Source organism: Histoplasma capsulatum, assembly GCF_000150115.1.
Source record: "Histoplasma capsulatum G186AR genomic scaffold supercont2.4, whole genome shotgun sequence".
Lineage (NCBI taxonomy): Eukaryota > Fungi > Ascomycota > Eurotiomycetes > Onygenales > Ajellomycetaceae > Histoplasma > Histoplasma capsulatum.
Window position 1 is genome coordinate 23,006 of NW_025544804.1, and position 19,771 is coordinate 42,776.

Consider the following 19,771-nt stretch of genomic DNA (forward strand, 5'->3'; position numbering starts at 1 on the left):
TATATTCTCTTACTACAGCTGACTATTGTATGAAGACAACAGAGATAATAAGCTGATTGAAGAGAATAAATGAATTGACAGATTGACAATGATAATAAAAACAGTGAATTGTATCTATCTCTTTGTATTTATTCATCTCTCTATAATAATATCTTCTTCTTCTCTCTCTTTTCTTCTTCTTTTCTTCTTCTTTTAATATATTATCATATCAATTATATATATATAAAGCTCTGGCAGATTGCTTCATCAATTAGATATCACAGTATTAACTGCTCTCTTCTTTATATAATATAGAACTCTCTTTCTTCTTGATCTCTCTGATCTTCAGAGTCTTCATCACATTTTTTTTATAACTAATCAATAACTGAGTTTCTTTATTCACAGTTTATAATTCAGAGCAGTTCTGACTTTCTCAGAGTAAGATATATTCTTTATACAAGACAGCATAACAGAGCTGCAGATTCAAAGTCATCAGTCATTATATATCAATATCATTCTCATTCAATCTTACAGTTGAACAGAGTTATATATATATCTTATCTGCTGAAGTACTTATTCAGATCTTCAGTTATTCTCAGAATATCATTATCTATCTGATTACTTTGATGAAGCTTGTAGCAACTATAAATAACATGATTATATCATTCACTACTCTGTATAAGATGAAGAAGAAGTGGAGATAATAGAGATTGTAAATGATGAGAAGAATGATTCTCAACAGTAGATGAGGGATTTCTCTGAACAATAGCTGCTCACAGCTGATTCAACATCTGCTGCTTCTATAATTCTTGATTAGCTCTCTCTTTTCAGTATATATAATCTCTTTTTCTCTTTCTTTTTCTTTTTCTTTTTCTCTTCTGAAGAAGTAGATATATATTATTTCTATTTACTTCAGTTATACAGAGTCTATATATAATATCTAGACATGATCTGCATCTCTATATTGATGTCTAGAACTAGTAGCTCATATGATGAAATCAAGCAGATTATATAAATAGATAGAAGAAAGATAACTAGCTAGCTAGTCAGATCTATAGCAATTGATTTTTATTCATACTATTTTTCTTCAGTCAATCATCTTGTACAGAGCTTCAATAACTGCTAAGATAACATGCCAAGCAGACCCCTCCTGTATAACTCAGTTATCCAGGGGGGGTTTGGCCTGGGTGGCATCCAGTATAACCATGTTATCCAGAGGGGTCATGTTATAACGCCGCTAACGCGCCCCCTGGATAACTATTAATTAATTATATAAAGGTAGCTATTTGAGTAATTAATATCTAATAAAAGTAAATATATAGCTTTATAAATCGAGTTTTTTTAAAAGTTATTATTTGAATTTTATTTCTTTCTTATTATATATATAGAAATCTCTTTAGTGTAGCACATCTTCATATTCTTTGAGAGATCCCTAGGATACAGACACTGCCCACTCCCTCTCAGAACATTAAATTTATACATACATACATACATAGGCTCATTCACTAGTTTATTTAATCACGTGCCATGGGACAAATCCCAAACCTGGTCCAGTGACCACCTCGTTTTCCACTTCCACCAGCCTGCTGCTCAGTGTCACTTTTTTCCACAACTTCTTCTCCCACAATTCCTCTGGTCCAAGAGATCTCGTCTACTACTCGTCTGCCTTTTCACAAGTCAAATAGCTACACCTCCTTCCCAACTCACTAGCCAACTACTATCCCCCTGAAAACTCCTCTTCTCCGCACTCCCGATCAAGTCATCAACCCTGAACCTACCCATCCTTTTCCCCCTCCAAATAACCAAAAATAAAACCAAAAGAACAAATCAATAAAAGACCGAAAAATCTCCTACTTATTTACGTTTGGGCCACGCCGTCGGTCGTTGAACGTTTCTGGTGCACTTTACGCTTCGAAAGTGAAAACCCGCCAAGAACCTCACGAATTCTCACCTCGCCACCTGCTGTTGATCCAACAGCCCACGACGTCTCCACATCACCACGGTTGTCAGCCTGGCTGCAAGGTGGTACCTACTCCTGAACTGGAAGCACATATACCTGACTATCCCCGAACTACTCTCTCCCACTATCCCTGTGTTGGCTTCAAGCTTGCTCACTCGTCATGGCCGATGCGCTTGCTTCGCAATTGAATAGCACAAAGCTAGGGTCTGTTACACCTATATACATCGTTCATCCCGTCCCATCAACCCGGCGAAGATATAATATGTTCGCTCTAGGCTTCGTAGCTGATAGGGATTTTATTTACAGAGAAAGCCATTCCGAGAAATGGAGAGAAAATCTAAAAGTGCCCCCAAAAGACACACGAACTCAAACCGAGGTGAGATATACCTTTAAAAAAATGCTTGACCTCCATCTAGTTTGACCTCCCAATCTTACCGATGTTCTGTATTTTAGGATGTCACGGCTACGAAAGGTCTAGAGTTCGAGGACTTCTACATTAAGCGGGAATTGATGATGGGTATTTTTGAGGCTGGTTTTGAGAAGCCCTCCCCCATCCAAGAAGAAACTATACCCGTGGCCCTCACTGGGCGGGATATCCTTGCACGCGCGAAAAACGGAACAGGAAAGACTGCTGCCTTTGTTATCCCGACGTTAGAACGAACGAATCCCAAAAATTCCAAAACACAAGCCCTCATCCTGGTCCCTACAAGAGAACTCGCTCTTCAAACATCGCAAGTGTGCAAGACCCTTGGGAAACATCTTGGTATCAATGTTATGGTCACGACTGGTGGCACGGGCCTTCAAGATGATATTATACGGCTGAATGAAGCAGTTCACATCATCGTTGGCACTCCTGGGAGAATACTGGATCTTGCTAGTAAAGGTGTGGCAGACTTGTCAGATTGTTCGACTTTTGTTATGGACGAGGCGGACAAGCTTCTCTCACCCGAGTTCACCCCGGTTATCGAACAGCTTCTGTCGTTCCATCCCAAGGACCGTCAAGTAATGCTTTTCAGCGCAACATTCCCACTGATCGTCAAATCTTTCAAGGTAAGCGCTCCCTAAAACCCTGAGGTTGGTTCCACGTGATCACCTAATACGTTTTGTTTGAAAATAATATAGGACAAACATATGAGGAATCCTTACGAGATCAACCTCATGGACGAGCTTACACTTCGGGGCATCACGCAGTATTATGCATTCGTCGAAGAAAAGCAAAAAGTCCACTGTCTGAATACTCTCTTCTCCAAACTCCAAATCAATCAATCTATCATTTTCTGCAACTCTACGAACCGTGTTGAACTACTCGCCAAGAAAATCACCGAACTGGGGTACTCATGTTTTTATTCTCACGCTAAAATGTTACAGCATAACCGAAATCGTGTGTTCCACGACTTCCGTAACGGCGTTTGCCGAAACCTGGTCTGCTCAGACCTGTTGACACGCGGCATTGATATTCAGGCAGTGAATGTCGTGATCAACTTTGATTTCCCCAAAAATGCCGAAACTTATCTTCACCGCATTGGTCGATCAGGTCGGTTTGGACACTTGGGTTTGGCTATTAACCTAATCAACTGGGAGGATCGATATAACCTGTATAAAATTGAACAGGAGTTGGGCACTGAAATCCAGCCAATCCCCCAATCCATCGACAAAAAGCTCTATGTTTACGACACACCCGACACCATCCCCCGACCCACTTCTAACGTTGGCCACCAGCAGCAGCAGCAGCAACAGCATCAGCATACTTCCGAACCGCCGCAACATCCTAACAATCCAGGAAATCACAATCGCCGACATGGCCAGCATCAATATGCTTCCAATAGGGGCCGTGGATCTTATCGTGGCGGTCGTGGCCAAGGACACCGGGGTGGCTATGGAGAAAATCATCGCCAGAACTGCACCGCACCGCGACCAAGCGCAGCCGCATCTGCACCCGCGTCGTAACTGGACATTACAAGTTTTTCAGTATCGGATTGTCTAATGATTGGAGCTAAGCATCTCTGCTAAAGTTGATCGATGTCTTATCCACCATTTATAGCTGTTCGGATTTCGAAAATATACCTTCATTTCATTCGTTCCTCGCCTCGGCCAGATTTTTATTCCATGTCAACCACATATTAAAAAATCATCGTCATTATCTTGGTCCTTGTAGTATTTGCAAAACTTCCACCCAGACTGCCTTAGTTTGTCCTATGAGGTCATATTGCTTGGCATAATCGAAATTCCTGTATTTGCATGAACTCCTGGAATTGCAACGAGTTATGTATCATATTTTCATATTTTCCCTTACTCCCCCACGCCCCCGACCCCTTTATCCCATTCCTCATTTTCGATCCTTTTCCGTCTTCGATCTGTCATATCCGGTGGACTTCGCTTGGGTTTGACGTTGTTCTTCTTAGATGGAACAACGCCGTCTCTGCACCACCTGTGATTATTATCCTGCGATATATTCATTATGCAGGAGGAACTGCAAAATCGATGTTGAGGGTGAACTCTTCGGCTACATCAGCGCAAATTGAGAAGGTGTTGACATCCTCTCAAGCATTTTAAATGAATTACCGAAGCGGAGTTCGTTTAAGAGCCATTTCCCCTTGCCTTTCGCTTCTTGTTATATCCTCCCACCGGTCTCCCGACATTTTAGTAACACTGCTCTGGATCTCACCACAAGTCGTCGTCCGTTTGCGAACCACCTTTCCTCGGCGAGTAGAGCTACCCTCCTCATCCACTCCACTTGGCCCACATTTCCTTCGGGACCCAAACGTCGCTAATTAATTTCGATCGGTGCCAACGTGTTAATCTCGACTACCCAATCCCTATAGAGACCCTCGCAAAATCCAACAAAGATACACAAAAGAAATCAAGAAAGAAATTTATAGAATATAAAATTCCAACCACTAAACACCTAAAAAAGCCAAAAAAAAGGTCAGCGGGGAGATAACTAAGTGCGGATACATATTGAGGGTTTTATTTGGAGTGCGAATTGTGTTCTTTGTTTCTAAAACAAAGAAACCCCAAGTATACAACCATAATACACAGGCCCCTCCACGTGTCAAAAATTATATATATATAGGTATCAAAAACGCAAATAGCAAAATTTGTCTCTCCTCTGCCAAAAAGTCCTACTTTCTTGCTAGATGTAATGAATTATATATAAATGTATATATTGCTAGAAGAGGTCAAGCCGTATTTGCCAGCTTTATGATGAACCCAGAGCTGATTCTGTATTTCACATAAAGATCAATTTTATTAGTCCATATTCTGTTCTTGAAATCGACGGGCGCCAAGCCCAACTCAAAACTCGCAAGCCTCTTAAGGTTCGGAAAAGATCCAAGTTAACTGCCGCAAGCGAAACCGATTCATGCTCTCGAACAAGGACAGAATCAGGGCATCTTCGTCCTGCTGAGCGGGTCCTATTTACAAGAGATACATACATACATAGCTGTCGGCTATGGCGACGTCAGAGAGCGATCAAAGGCCAAAGGTCCCATAAATTATTGCCCCTTCACCACAACGTCTTGAGATTTTCTTAGTGGCTAACACGTACATCGCATTCGCCTTGTTAATGATAGCCCGGTAGTCTACGGTCGATTATTGCCGGGTCGACGGCTGGAGCTGTTGAGATCTGTACGTTGCTGTTCCTCAACCGTTGCGTTCCATTGCCATTTGATCGATTTGAGTGATTTTTCAAGTTAATTAAATTAACCGGAGTTCGTTCTACAACTCTTGATTGATAACAGCCATTACATATCCCGCCGAATGTATGATACCAAACTATCCTAAGTCTTCTCCCTCTTCCCATCCTTCTACGTTGGCAGCGCTAAAGTTGACGGCCACAAACAGTCGCGAAGACTAGAACGCAGCTCAACCATCGGTTACCAGACTCGAAAAAGCTCCCCTGGCCTCCCTTCGGAAAGGCGTGGTACGCGGGGTGTACAACGTTGATTATTGGCAATTCTCTCAAGGCGGGGATCCGTAAGTGGTTTCCTTTTCTTTTTGGTAATTTTAAAGGTATATATCATACCTGTGTATTTGTGTGGAGTGTGTCGATAGGGGGCTAAAATCCCATTGCTTGGGGTTGGATTGGCAGGATTCGTGGCATTTGATTTCTTTAAGTCTATGTTACAAGACGAGGACGGCAAGATTTCTGGGCCGCGGACTGTAATCGCCGGGCTTGGTGCTGGCTTTACAGAGTCACTGTTGGCCGTTACGCCTTTTGAGAGTATCAAGACACAGTTGTACGCTCTTGCCCTGTCTCTTCGCTCTTCTCTCCCACCATGCCGATACTAATTTACCTCAGTTATGTGCTAACTGTCCCACACATAGGATCGATGACCGCAAATCCGCTAGCCCACGCATGCGCGGCTTTCTCCATGGCACCGGGGTAATATTCCGCGAGCTCGGGGTACGCGCATTCTTCCAGGGCTTTGTGCCAACGACGGCACGACAGGCTGCTAACTCTGCCACCCGTTTTGGCAGTTATACGACCATCCGGCAGTTTGTGCAGGGATATGTAGCGCCAGGGGAGAGGTTGGGCGCTGCGAGTACGTTCGCCATTGGAGGACTGGCAGGTCTGATCACCGTGTATGTTTCGTTTTCTCTTCCCCATGTTGTGACTTAGTGATGTGAAAATGGGTTTAGCTCGAGTGTTGACTCTTTGTCTGTTGGTGTAGATATGTGACCCAACCCCTGGATACGATTAAGACTCGGTTAGTTTTACCTTTTAGCCCTCACAGGTGAGTAAAGAGAGAGAAGGGGACTGAGACTGACATGTATGTTCAGAATGCAATCCATCGAAGCTCGAAAGAACTATAAGAATAGTTTTGTTTGCGCGACTACCATTTTCAAAAACGAGGGCGTTCTCACATTCTGGTCAGGGGCTTTGCCGCGGTTGGCACGTCTGGTTATAAGCGGAGGTATTGTTTTCACGATGTAAGCATCTGTATCTAATCTACCCATCCCAAAAGCTATCCTTTCACTTTTGTTGAACAAGGCAAATTGATACCCTTTGGGCCCAGAATCCATCACTAATAATATCCATTGAAACAGGTATGAGAAAACGATGGAGGGACTGGACGTGTTGGATCCAGAGAGGAAGTACATCTAAATTTTCCCCACCTTATTTATTGTATAACCTTTCTGGTTGATATGGGTTTAAACCCTGCTTGAAAATAGACACTAGACTCATTCATTGCGATTGAAACAAAAAGTAATATTCAAAAAACCTCCGGGAGTGTGTAGGACAATTGTGATTATTTCCTGAAGGATTAAATCAAGCATATATGTCCAACATTTATATACTGTATATGGGGTAATAATCACAAAGTCCTCTCAAGACCTCGCCCGCTTTTTCGCCGCCTCCTGTGCCATTTTCATTTGCTCCTCCGCAAACACATCATCGACCTCCCGATCAACAAGCCATCCCCTCACACTATCCATAATCTTCTCAAGGCCATCACCACCCTCCATGATACTTCCCAGGTTATGCAATGTCAGCCCACTGCGATGATCTGTGCATCGGTTCTGTCCAAAATTGTACGTGCGGATTTTATCCCCTCTCCCCATCTTTGCCACACCACCCATGACTCCCCGCCGCAATTTCACCATCTCCTCCTCTCTCGCCTCACGTCGCTGCTGCGCAATCCTAGCCCTAAGGAGATGCCACGCCTTGCGCCGATTCTCGTGCTGTGACCGTGAATCCTGCATGCCTACCACAATTCCTGTGGGGATATGCGTCAGTCGGATTGCGGATTCGGTTTTATTGACGTGCTGCCCACCAGCCCCGCCTGCCCGCATTTTCTCCACATTCACTTCCTGTGGATCTATGTAGTAGTCGGAATTGGGGTCGTCGAAATTTAGCTCACTGTCCCCTTCCCCAATGTTGGACGAGAACGAAGGCAGAATCACCACGCTGACAGCACTGGTGTGCGTCCTGCCTTTGTTTTCAGTTGTCGGTACTCTCTGCACGCGATGCACACCCGCCTCTGTCCGAAGCGTCTCATAGCTTCCCGGTGTCTCGATTTCCATCACTGCCTCGATTAATCGATCCTCGGACCCGCCATTCGCACCGGCATTTTCGCATTCCTTTTTTAAGAGAGTGGTGCGCAGGCTGCGGTTGGAGCAGAACATAGTATACATGCGCAGGAGCTCGTTGGCGAAGATGCCAGCTTCTTCGCCGCCGGCGCCGGGGCGAAGTTCGAGAAGACAAGGTAGATCCGCAAAGGGGTGGCGCGGGATCAAGGTTTGCTTGAGATTGCTCGACAAAATGGTGAGAGATGCTTTTGCCGATCGGAGGTCTTCGAGAGCGAGGGAACGGAGTTCGGAGTCTGTGGATGGGTCTTCTAGAAGGTTGTTGAGCTCTGAGATTGACTACAAATATCAGAGAATTTAATTAGACGATTTCCATTTCGCTTGACGAATTTCCCTAGGATATTTATCAAAAAAGACTCAAACCTCATTTGCCTTCTCCCATTCTTTCAATGTTGTCGCCGTGGTGGCCAGCTCTCCAGCACGCTTCGCTGTTTTGGGATCGAAGGTTTCTGCCAATCTGGAAGTAAGGGTTGAATGCTCATCGGCGATTGACCGTGCCCGGCTGAGGAGAATAGGAGATATAGAAATTTCTGGGGCCAGGACTAGATTTATGAAAAATTAGTGTATACAAAAATAAGAGTACGCATTGTTCCATAAAAGGAGATGTATTGCTTACGAGTGGAATCAAACCGGAGTTGAATCCGCCATTGTTTGCGCTGTGTGAAGCCCACAGACCGTATCAGATATCTAGAACATACCCATGGCACATTGAACATACTCGAGATCCAGGCAACCTAGACTGTCCGACGTCCACCAGAATGAATGGTTATGTCAATATGTTGCATTCCATGTTTGAAAGAGATGAATGGGCATCTGCATTATTTTTGAAGACTTGTTGCCTAGTTTGGGTTAGCGTAACTGCCAAATCGAACATCGGAACAATGGTGCTCCGGCGATGATGGTATTGCCTCGTGGCATTTGGCTCTCGCTGAGGTACGTTTGCGCCTCCACTCAATTCCCCCGATGTATTTCTCCTTACTTCTCCCCCTCTACTTTCAACGCGAGAGCCTGCCGTCTTGGTATTTGGTATTAATTCCCATCTATAGACAATATAGTTGCGCTCATCAAGCATTCTTGGCGCGTCTTCGATGACCACATTACCCTCCTCACAATGATACTCCGACTGCAAAGTCTTGCTTTTCTCCTTGGTCTTATTTCTACGGCCAATGGCCTGCAGCCCTCGGATATCCCTTCAGATACGCCGCTCTCATCTCTCATCTCTACTGCTAAATCTTACCTCAAAAATGGCGTCCCTCAAGATGCACTGCCTTACTTCGACGCTGCAATTTCTCGAGACCCCACGAACTATCTGACTATCTTCCAACGCGGAGCCGCCTACCTTTCTCTTGGCAAAAATACCAAGGCCCTGCTAGATTTCAATGACGTACTGAAAATCAAGCCAGACTTCGAGGGTGCTTTGATACAACGGGCTAGAATTAGGTTGAAGTCGGCAGATTGGGATTCTGCAAAGAAAGATCTGGAAGCTGCGGGGAAGAACACTGCCACGGAAATTGGGGAACTCAAAGAAGCTCGGGAAGCTGCGCACTTAGCTGAGGTTGCGGAAAAGAATGGTGACTGGGATACTTGTGTATTGCAATCTGGAGTTGCTATCTTGAAGGCGAGCCAATCCTTGTCCCTACGACAGTTGCGGGCACGATGCCGCTTTGAACGGGGTGACATCCAAGAAGGAATAAATGACCTAGCGCGTGTTTTGCAAATGGCTCCTGGCTCGGTAGAGCCGCATCTAAAAATGTCTTCAATGCTTTTCTACTCGCTGGCGGATACGGAACATGGGATAGCGCAAATGCGGAAATGTCTCCATTCGGATCCCGACTCCAAAGCGTGTAGCCGCCTATTCAAAAGAGAAAAGTCAATAGCGAAAAAGTTGGCTAACATCGAGAGTCTTCGCGAAGGACGGAAGTTCAGCAAGGCTGCTGAGATCTTGGTTGGTAATAAGGACGAAACAAGCCTTCTCGAAGAGATAAAGGATGATGTGAAAGCGGCTCGTGAGACTGGCTATATCCATCCAAAAGCGCCAAACACACTCTATAACAATTTAGTCGAGAGGACTTGCGAAACATATAGACAGGTTCGGGCGAGCGAAACTCCGAATTTAAAAAATATCATAAAACTAACTTGACATCTATTGCACAGATGAATTTGAAAAAAAAAGCACAATCGTACTGCACAGAAGCCTTGGAGCTGAATCCCCATTCCCTCCCTGGCCTCCTCTCCAAAGCCGAAGCGCAGCTCGACGCTGATGAATTTGAAGCGGCTATTCAAACCCTCAAGTTTGCCAGGGAGCACCACGACAACACTCAAGATATCCAATCCCTCCACCAGAAAGCTCAGATCCTCCTTAAACGCTCGAAACAAAAGGACTACTACAAGATCCTCGCTGTCGACCGTGAGGCGGACGACAGGACTATCAAGCGTGCATATCGCAAGATGACCAAACAATTCCATCCGGATAAAGCGATTTCACAAGGTATTTCCAAGGAGGATGCGGAGAAGAAAATGGCTGCCATTAATGAGGCATATGAAGTCCTTTCGAACCCCGAATTGCGCGCTCGTTTCGATAGTGGCGAAGACCCTAATAAACCAGAGGGCCAGGGCAACCCGTTCCAGGGCGGTCCGTTCGGACCTCATGGAGGCCAGGGACAACAATTCTTTTTCCAGCAGGGAAGCGGAGGCCCGCATTTTAAGTTTTCAGGTGGAGGCTTTAATTTCCCTGGAGGATTTCCGTTTGGTTAATATATTCTTTTATATTGGTTTCGTCTTTTCCTATTTCCCATCTCGTCACTGTTGTTTATAGCATGTCGTTTTCTTCTTTCCCTTTCCCGCCCCTGTTCCGCCCAAACAATCTCAATATTCTCCTTGTTTTCCTTTTCTCCTCTCTCGTCCCTCAGGAAGATTTCAAGGCTAAAAATGCTCATTTCTCTTATCATCATCAACTACTCTCTTTTACTTGTAGCTTTTCCGGTCTTACGCGTCATTTTCTGTACATATCCATCACTTCTTTGTTATCTCCTTTTGCTAGAATTGGTGAAGGGCACTTTGTTCAAACTACAGACGACAAGTTACATAGGGTTCTGATCATGGATGCCTGTAAAACATAACCTTTATGACCTTCTCTTTTAGGAACTTTATTGAGCTAAACGGCTGTCCTTCGCCTTACGTTCCTTTCATGAGAGGGAAAGATTGGGTTTCATTTGGTTGACCTTTCGTAGGAAATAAAACGAATGAGTGTGTCATTTATTAGTTGGCCAATTCTTTAGCTCGTTTCCCCTCGTTATGCGAGCCGAATTTCAGGCATCTGTAATAGACCTTGGAAGTGAGAAAACCCCTTCTCCCATAACCAAATTTTGAAGGATTAATAATACGATATATAATAATAATAATAAAAGCTATGCATAAAAATATAATTGGAGAGTGAGACATGAAAACCGAATTATTCATCGCTCACATTGTTTGACGCCATCACACCCTCTCTTTCGGTGCATCTGTCAACGGCACATAACTAACCCCAAAAATCTTCTCCTTTACCACGCTGCCATCATTATTTTTATCCACAACCCACACATTCTGCGTGCCACCACCCAGGCCAAACGACCCCACTCCATTTCCCCCCGCAGACTCGACAGGAATAAACATACGGCCAGGCGCGCGGAGCTGATCAATCAGCGTCGGATGTATCATCTCTGCCGCTGCACCAACGTGGATGGCGTCATAAGGTCCGCCCTCTGGATACCCTAGCCTGCCATCGCCAAGGACAAAACGAACTTTTCCCGACTCGAGAAGATCGCGGCCCGACTGGGATTTGGCCATGTTTGTATTACACATGTCGACTAGGGCCTTAATGTGGTCAATGCCGATAACAATACCCTTAGACGGAGTAGAAGCATCGTCTGTAATGAGGTTGGCGAAAACATGGGTTAAGTAGCCCGAGCCCGAGCCAATGTCCAGCACACGTGAATCCCGGTTCAGGTATGGGAGGAGTAATTCGCACGCGTGCGCATGCATGTGTGGTGCCGAGATTGTGGCCGCGTAGCCGATTGTTTGCGGGGAGTCTTCATACGGGCTTGAAGGAGAATAGTAGCCGCGGTCGACCTGGAGTTGATAAAGTTAATTTTTATAATTCCAGCTACATGATATGTGAAGGAGGAGGGGGTTAACTAGCAATGCTTTTCGCAGCATCACTTACGGCAAGCATAGCACTCTTCACCCTCTCATGCTTGATAAGACCATTCTTAAATAGATTGTTAATCAGCTGCGAATTTGAGTTTCCCGAGCTCTGCCAGGCCATATTGGTATATCTCTTGAGGATGCAGTTCGCGATTGCGAAGGATTCGGGTTGAGAGGAAAGGGGATATTGTTGAATGTGCCGGACCTGACGGAAGGCGGCTCCGTGGAATACTGAAAGTAACCCTACGCAGAGAGCGAGGAGCATGTAGTGGCGAAACAACTTGAGGGAAATTCGAGAGGCTGTCTATGGTTTGAGCTCTATCCTGGGGGGTTAACACTGAAGATAAAAAACCACCTCTAGGTTTGGCAGAACAATTTTTCAGAGTCCAGTGTGTTATTGCTCAGGAAGCTTCTGTAAGAGGGGTATATTTGTTGCATATAATGCTGCAAAGTTACAATGTTGTTGAAGCTGTGATGTTGTTGGTTGCTGGTTGAGTATGACAATGCTTTTGTCACTCCGGAAGGTGCAGCTATGACGTCAGACAGAATTTCCTCCCCCAAAGAATAAAACCTTGAACCGTCAGCAACCATGAACCCACCGTTGGATTCTAACTTTTACAGAGGAAAGAATCAAAGAGAATAGAAGGCACTAGTAATATATGGATATAATCATCTTGGATATTGAAACACTTATGCTTTGATCCATAGAAATAGTAGACTGAGAAGCCAATAACCCCTCCATTTCCATGCCCTTGCACCCCTTTGCAGCCGCTCATAACACCAGTGCTGAAAAAGTATATATATGCAGATATGCACCCAACATTTCATACAAGGTGCATTTCATCAGCTGGCTCGACTGTCTCCTCCTGTTGACGCTGCTCTTCTACTGCCTGTGCCTGGTTTGGTTTATCATCCTGTTCTTTATCACCAATGTCCTCCCAAGCCAAATCCTCCTCCTCCGGATGAGTGAAGAATTCATGACGCAAGGCCTCTTTGGCCGTGGGCCGTTTGCTAGGATTCAATTCCAGGAGCATAGAAAGAAAACTAGTAGCTTGTTTTTCGCTTTCCGTGAGTTGCGCCACGCAGCTAGACCACAGCACTATCTTTTCCCAGGAATACCCCTTCTCGCCAATGGTGGGTAAGTTCGTTTCGAAAACCTGTCCATGCAATGCTGCCGCAGCTTTCATGCGGCGTGACCCAAATATGCTTGCAATCTCAATCATGGCATCTACATCGTCTGCAGAATTGAAGAAGGGAAAACGTCGACCGAGGAGGGTCAGTAGTATGACTCCAGCCGACCAGATGTCAATCTTTGTCGTTTGCGACGTGCATTTGAACAGGACCTCTGGTGCACGGAAGCCCCTGGTTCCCGCACGGTTTGCACGCCGTGAAGGGCGCGAGTCGTTTTTAGGATATCCTGCAGACTGGGCATTGGAACGAATGTTTGTTTGCAACCACATGGCGCGATATTTACTTGCTGTAGAGTTCTGGGCGCAGTGGCAGAGTTCCCCGCCTAGATATTCGCGCTGATTGATGATCGGGTGTTTTAGCTCTATCCACGAATTTGTGGCTGGCGAGAAGGCGGTGGAAAATGGATATAGCTTACCTCTGCGAGGCCGAAATCAACAAGAACACCTCGTCGAAGTTTTGGGTTGTATAAAAAGTTGCTGTAACCGTGTTAGCTGTGGTTGAACTCGCGTTATGTTTGGGAGATAAAGGAACTGACGTTGGTTTGATATCTCGGTGGATGATATCAGCTTTGTGAACTGCATGGAGGGCGGTAAAAAGAGAACGGAAGTAGTGTCTCATGTCAGAAACAAGGAACGTGCGATATTGGACTCGAAAGTCAGTATGAGGGAAGTATGGTAATACTGCCACTACCTGGTCTTGGTATCGGAATGCAGTTACAAGAGGGCAGACGGAACGACTACCGTAGAGGTCGTTCAATAGCTCAAGCTCATTTTGGATTCTACTTGGGCTACTAGTAACATAGATCTTTTTCAACGCAACGTAATGAGGCCTCCGTTTAGCCTTCCGTTGGGATTTAGACGAGTGTCTGTCGGTGGACTGCAGATTTCTGTTTCGTTCATGATCCTGGTCATCAGACTTTCGCTCCCAGTCCCATTCATTTTCATATTCATCATATAGAAGATCTTCAGCTTTATAGACGGTAGAAAACGTGCCTTTAGAGAAGTGTTAGTTGTTGCGGTAATGTGTGAGCGTCTTGGTGGACGCAAATATCCCCAATTGAACTGACTGACCTTCTCCGATGCGATTGATCAGGCGATACATGCTAGAGATACCCTTAAAAGTGCCCTCGAGTTTTCTCATATCTTCCGCCACAGCCTCATCCACTTCTTCCTGCTCACTGGCTTCTGACAAGTTTTGTTCATCGCTTCCAACGCTGTGAGAGTCTTCATCAGTGGGGATAATGCTTTCACCATCGTCCGTGTCAAAGGAGCCACACCCTTCTTCTCCGTATTCTTCAGCAATGCTCGGTATTTCAACGAGGGAGAGTGATTCCGCTGTATAATTTGTGGTGGTCATCTTGAAGCATGAACAAGATAATTTGAGTGGGATTAGCCCCAACCAGCACTGGAGTTAGGGTTTGACCACCTCGGTCAATTTAGCGCAATATTTGTCTTATATACTTGTATTATTTTATTTCAAAAGCATTTATTAAGCGGCATTCTAACGTCTTCATAAGTGGCTGCGATGAATAACCACTGACGAGGGCAAATTTTCGCAATCGCGGTCGCGTGTTGGAAGGATGCCAAAAGCAGCTTGAAAGGGAACTAACTATATTTGGAAGTAGCTGCAAAAAGTTAATTACCCAAAACAAAAATCAAATAAATTACATTGTAAGTTATTCAAGGCTGCTCTGTCCATGGCCAAGGGCAGCAAAGTAGTTGCCGCAGAGCTAACATTCTTTTTCCTCTAGTTATATATTTCTTCAGCGGTCTAGATACGAAGCCAGCCAGGCTCCCGTCTCCCTATATAAACTGTGCAATTGGTTTTACTGCAATACTGCCCAAGCTGATTCGAGATTCGGTACCCACAAAACGAGTCCAGTACGTGTAATACCATTATGGCAGACTAACCATGCCAGGAAGAAAACAGCGCCGCCTGGGTCGTCCCAAAGAGGCAAAAGACAAACAAAACACCACTTTCAATCATCAACATCAGCCCGATCATCTCCTGGAGCTGGACCCGGACCAGGAACCTCCCCTTTCATCATCTGTATTTTCTACCTCCCGCAATTCTCCCCTGTTCCTCCCTGTACATATGACACCCTCTATATGGTTTCATGAAACCATGGATTTCGATATCAATGAATCTCTTAAATATTATTTGAGTGACCCCTCCTCTGTTCCTACCCCGGAAGCAGACCCGGAGCTGCTGGACCGCGAAAATGACCCTGAATCGTTAACCAGTCCTGTGATAAACGGGGTGCTAAATCCCATCGTCGACGCTGTAGCCGAAAACCCAGAAGGCCTGGGAAGAAGCAGCTTCTTCGACTCATTACAATTTCTTCTCAAGTGTGCCCCGACCTCTCGTGTCTCTCTACAAAATATCCATCAGCATGAACCAGACTCTGAACTCTCTAAACTATCTAGATTATCTTCCCAGCTCCCGACAAAAGCCCTCAGCAAGATTCTGGATCTTGTTATCTCGGGTCTTGCTGTCGAAGCCGATATTATCCACCATGATATGGAGTCCGACGAATCCGATACTGTGCAACACCATAAACAGCTTCTGGAAATGTACGCATTCTTGCTGCAGTGGACATTGTCTGCAGTAGAGACAAAACTGGCAGAAAAGCCCGCTATAGCAGCCCATGTGCGACGCGGGGCCGGGAAATCAAAACCAAGGCCCTCTCCAAACGATGAACGCTGGGACTCTTCCACCCAAATCCAGACTGCCATGGAAGTTATGTGTAAAGTATTGAAGCTGAAGCTGGGAAAAATATTCATGACTACCTCTGATCGTGACACATTTGTGAACCTTTTTACCAGGACAATATACTTAATTTTAGAAAGTGAGCAGCGGGTGAAGAGCATGTCTATTCGAATGCATGCATTCAAAGTGCTGTGCATTGCTGTTAAGCATCATGGCCATGCTTTTGGTAACATCTGATTTTGGTACTTTCTCTGTTTGGGGTTCTTCGCTAACAAAGATACTAGGAGCACAAACCTCCATTGTCCAAAGCCTCACATACTTTGAGCACCTTTCAGAGCCCATGGCGGAGTTTCTTCATATTCTCGCTGAACAGTACGATTATCCGCAGTTGTCAGATGAAATATTGAGGTATAAGAAATGATTGAATGTTTAAATCCAATCGTTTAAATCCAATCCTCACTTACGAATTTAATAGGGAAATTGGCAACAAGGAATTCAATTCGAACGACAGCAAGGGGCCGAAATCGGTCTCAGCGTTTATTATCAGACTTTCAGAACTTGCACCTAGACTTATAATTAAGCAAATGACTCTTTTGGCGAAACAACTTGATAGCGAGGTGATTCAATATATATAATCCTTTGCGATGGCCAACGTGCGGTGTGGCTGACGATGATACAGGCTTATACGTTGCGATGCGCGGTTATTGAAGTGTGCGGCAACCTGATATCAGATTTAAGCAAGCAGGAAGAAAGAAATGAGAACCACACAACGCAGATTAACTCATTTTTCGAGGTGTTAGAGGAACGATTTTTAGACATCAATCCATATTGCCGATGTCGTGCCATCCAGGTTTATATGAAGCTTGCCGAACTGGACCAAAAATTTCCAAAACGTCGACAAACGGCAGCGGAGCTTGCGGCTAGGAGTCTCGAAGACAAAAGTAGCAACGTTCGCAGGAATGCAATCAAATTGCTGGGTAAATTGGTGTCTACGCATCCGTTTAGTGTAATGCATGGTGGTCAGCTTTCGTACAAGGAATGGGATGCGAGACTACAGGCTGTAGATGCGGAATTAAACTCGCTGAGGCCTCCTCCCGAGACACCTGGCCTCGGCGAAGATGTGGATGCCACCAACATTGACAGTGAACTGCTTGACGATGTTACGCAGATGCCCGATGACTCTCCCTCAAAGGCTCCAAGAATGACCGAGGAACAGAAACAACAGGCTATGAGAATGGCCGCAGAAGAGGCAGCAACCTCAGAACTGCTCACAAGACTCCAACTGACCAGGAAATATTACCTTGAGGCAATTCGATTTATCGAGGTCCTTCACCATGCTTCACACATCGTTTCACAGCTTTTGTCGTCCCGAAATAAAAGCGAAGTGATCGAAGCAATGGATTTTTTTGTCATCATTGATGCTTACAAAGTTGAGACTGCCCGCGCTGGTATTAGACGAATGCTCCGCTTGATCTGGACCAAAGGCAATAGTGACGAGGGCAAAGGCGTTCAAAGCCATTTAATCGATTGCTATAAGGGTTTGTTTTTTGAGGCTCCGGACTCCTTTAGTTCTAACGATGCTGCGAACTACATCGCCCGCAACATGATCAGCCTCACTTTTGGGGCAACCCCCGCCGAGCTCACTTCGCTGGAACAGCTGCTCAGTACTATGATGAAAATTGGTCATATTTCCGATGTGGTTATTGCCAAGCTATGGCAGGTGTACAGTGTCCAGAAGAAAGAAATCTCCAAGACTCAAAGGAGAGGGGCAATTATCGTTCTTGGTATGATTGCTCTAGCTGACCCTGAGGTTGTGGTGCGAGAGATCGAAGCGATGCTTCGCGTCGGCTTAGGAACCCTTGGAAGGGCAGACCTTGTACTCGCCAAATACACATGCGTTGCCCTAAAAAGAATGAAATCCGGTCGGCAGGCAAAGTCGAAGGATGCCTCCTCTCCTAAGCTGTCGAATGACCATGCTGTACTGAGCAAACTAGCTGCAATTATCGAGATTGACTCGGACAGCAAGGAGTGGTATGGTGTTGCGGAACATGCGATTGGAGCGATATATTCACTCGCGAAACACCCCGATGCTCTTTGTTCTGAAATCCTTCGCCGGAAAACCAGGTTTGTATTTCAGCCACATGCACGACCCTGTTCATCTCAAGATAATACCAGCATGGCCTCTTGTAGCTTGGAGGAGTCTCAAACCCCTAGACAAAAAATGAGCTCTGTTCCACTGTCACAGTTACTTTTCATAGTCGGCCATATCGCTATCAAACAAATCGTCCACCTTGAACTTTGCGAACTTGATTTCAAACGTCGAAAGGCTGAGCAGGAAAAAAACAAAACTACAAACCAGGCGTTCCCGAAGAAGCATGAGACGTCTGAAGATGATGAACTCGATCTCATTGGCGGCACCACAGAAGACGATTTTACGGAAGCTATGGCTCATATTCGTGAACGTGAGCTACTATATGGACCGACGTCACTACTTACCAATTTCGGCCCTTTGGTTGCTGAGATTTGCGCTAATAATAATACTTACCCTGATCGCAATCTGCAAGCTGCCGCAACTCTGTGCATGGCTAAACTTATGTGCGTATCGGGTGAGTATTGCGAGAAGAACCTGCCTCTTCTCATCACCATAATGGAACGATCGGAAGACCCAATAGTTCGAAGCAACGCTGTCATTGCCCTCGGCGACATGGCTGTCTGCTTTAACCACCTCATCGATGAGAACACCGATTTTCTCTACCGACGACTTAATGATAGTGATGTCTCCGTCAAACGGACTTGTCTGATGACTCTAACATTCCTCATCCTAGCTGGCCAAGTGAAAGTCAAGGGCCAGCTTGGCGAGATGGCAAAATGTCTCGAGGATGATGATAAGTGTATCGCTGATCTGGCGCGGATGTTCTTTACCGAGCTGGCCACGAAAGATAATGCAGTCTACAATCATTTCGTTGATATGTTTAGCTTGTTGAGTACGGAGAAGAGCTTAGAGGAAGATGCGCTGCGGAGAATTATCAAGTTCTTGGCCGGTTTTGTTGAGAAGGTATGATTTCCATTCATCAATTAATGATTCTATTACCATACGCATTATATTGACGTTATTCCCAGGATAAACATGCCAAACAGCTAGCCGAAAAACTTGCGGCCAGATTAGCCCGGTGTGATAATGAGAGGCAATGGAATGATGTTGCATATGCCCTGTCGCTCCTGGCACACAAAAACGAGGAGATCACCAAGACAATCACTGCCGGGTTCAGAGTTGTCAAGGCAAATGCCTAGGTTGAGTCTTTTCTTCTACTTGAGGGATTTTCTCTTATAGCTTTTCGTTTTGTTGGAAGGGGCCTCATGGGAGTCTGTAGTCCAGCTCCCATAACGATTGGCGTCTATGAATACAGGTTGTTTTTGTTTGGCATTCACTGGGTACACTCTTGTTCGTCTCTCTATGGTGATCAGCTTATAATAACGATTGGTTGTAATAGTACATTTCTTCCCATCATTTCAATTGTGTTCTATGTTATTATATTATTCCGCAACATCATTATTTTGAGAGCTGCTATTATTTCGACACGAGGAATAATTAGGTCTCTCACCATTCAAAAGACGATTTGTGAACTACCCTTCAGAGACGGCAAACTGCCAACACTG

General features: G+C 45.1%; 8 protein-coding genes across 8 annotated transcripts; 5 read left to right on the forward strand and 3 right to left on the reverse strand.

The window, feature by feature from the left end:
• Positions 1–1,111: 1,111 nt before the first annotated feature.
• HCBG_03106 (uncharacterized protein) lies at positions 1,112–1,708 on the forward strand (the record flags this gene model as incomplete). The annotated part of the gene is made up of 2 exons (XM_045430155.1): positions 1,112–1,199; positions 1,476–1,708. The coding sequence occupies 2 exons, from the start codon at positions 1,112–1,114 to the stop codon at positions 1,706–1,708; spliced, it is 321 nt and encodes a 106-aa protein (XP_045288298.1).
• Positions 1,709–1,919: 211 nt separating this feature from the next.
• On the forward strand, positions 1,920–4,481 carry HCBG_03107 (ATP-dependent RNA helicase DHH1; the record flags this gene model as incomplete). Its single annotated transcript, XM_045430156.1, has 4 exons — positions 1,920–2,143; positions 2,246–2,315; positions 2,393–2,989; positions 3,062–4,481. The coding sequence occupies 4 exons, from the start codon at positions 2,100–2,102 to the stop codon at positions 3,884–3,886; spliced, it is 1,536 nt and encodes a 511-aa protein (XP_045288299.1).
• A 909-nt stretch (positions 4,482–5,390) lies between these two features.
• HCBG_03108 (mitochondrial citrate transporter) lies at positions 5,391–7,046 on the forward strand (the record flags this gene model as incomplete). Its single annotated transcript, XM_045430157.1, has 8 exons — positions 5,391–5,423; positions 5,512–5,566; positions 5,724–5,861; positions 6,030–6,177; positions 6,266–6,523; positions 6,613–6,675; positions 6,722–6,871; positions 6,989–7,046. 8 exons carry the CDS (start codon positions 5,391–5,393, stop codon positions 7,044–7,046), a joined length of 903 nt encoding a protein of 300 aa, XP_045288300.1.
• Positions 7,017–8,808, reverse strand: HCBG_03109 (peptide chain release factor 1; the record flags this gene model as incomplete). The annotated part of the gene is made up of 3 exons (XM_045430158.1): positions 7,017–8,308; positions 8,393–8,571; positions 8,646–8,808. 3 exons carry the CDS (start codon positions 8,743–8,745, stop codon positions 7,271–7,273), a joined length of 1,317 nt encoding a protein of 438 aa, XP_045288301.1.
• A 188-nt stretch (positions 8,809–8,996) lies between these two features.
• Positions 8,997–12,034, forward strand: HCBG_03110 (DnaJ and TPR domain-containing protein; the record flags this gene model as incomplete). Its single annotated transcript, XM_045430159.1, has 2 exons — positions 8,997–10,118; positions 10,184–12,034. 2 exons carry the CDS (start codon positions 9,141–9,143, stop codon positions 10,781–10,783), a joined length of 1,578 nt encoding a protein of 525 aa, XP_045288302.1.
• Positions 10,196–12,682, reverse strand: HCBG_03111 (L-isoaspartate O-methyltransferase; the record flags this gene model as incomplete). The annotated part of the gene is made up of 2 exons (XM_045430160.1): positions 10,196–12,139; positions 12,234–12,682. The coding sequence occupies 2 exons, from the start codon at positions 12,333–12,335 to the stop codon at positions 11,510–11,512; spliced, it is 732 nt and encodes a 243-aa protein (XP_045288303.1).
• A 191-nt stretch (positions 12,683–12,873) lies between these two features.
• HCBG_03112 (serine/threonine-protein kinase Hsk1) lies at positions 12,874–14,878 on the reverse strand (the record flags this gene model as incomplete). Its single annotated transcript, XM_045430161.1, has 4 exons — positions 12,874–13,740; positions 13,821–13,881; positions 13,941–14,397; positions 14,476–14,878. The coding sequence occupies 4 exons, from the start codon at positions 14,759–14,761 to the stop codon at positions 13,039–13,041; spliced, it is 1,506 nt and encodes a 501-aa protein (XP_045288304.1).
• A 651-nt stretch (positions 14,879–15,529) lies between these two features.
• Positions 15,530–19,405, forward strand: HCBG_03113 (condensin complex subunit 1; the record flags this gene model as incomplete). The annotated part of the gene is made up of 5 exons (XM_045430162.1): positions 15,530–16,340; positions 16,399–16,522; positions 16,590–16,731; positions 16,794–19,169; positions 19,235–19,405. The coding sequence occupies 5 exons, from the start codon at positions 15,530–15,532 to the stop codon at positions 19,403–19,405; spliced, it is 3,624 nt and encodes a 1,207-aa protein (XP_045288305.1).
• Between the last annotated feature and the right edge of the window lie 366 nt (positions 19,406–19,771).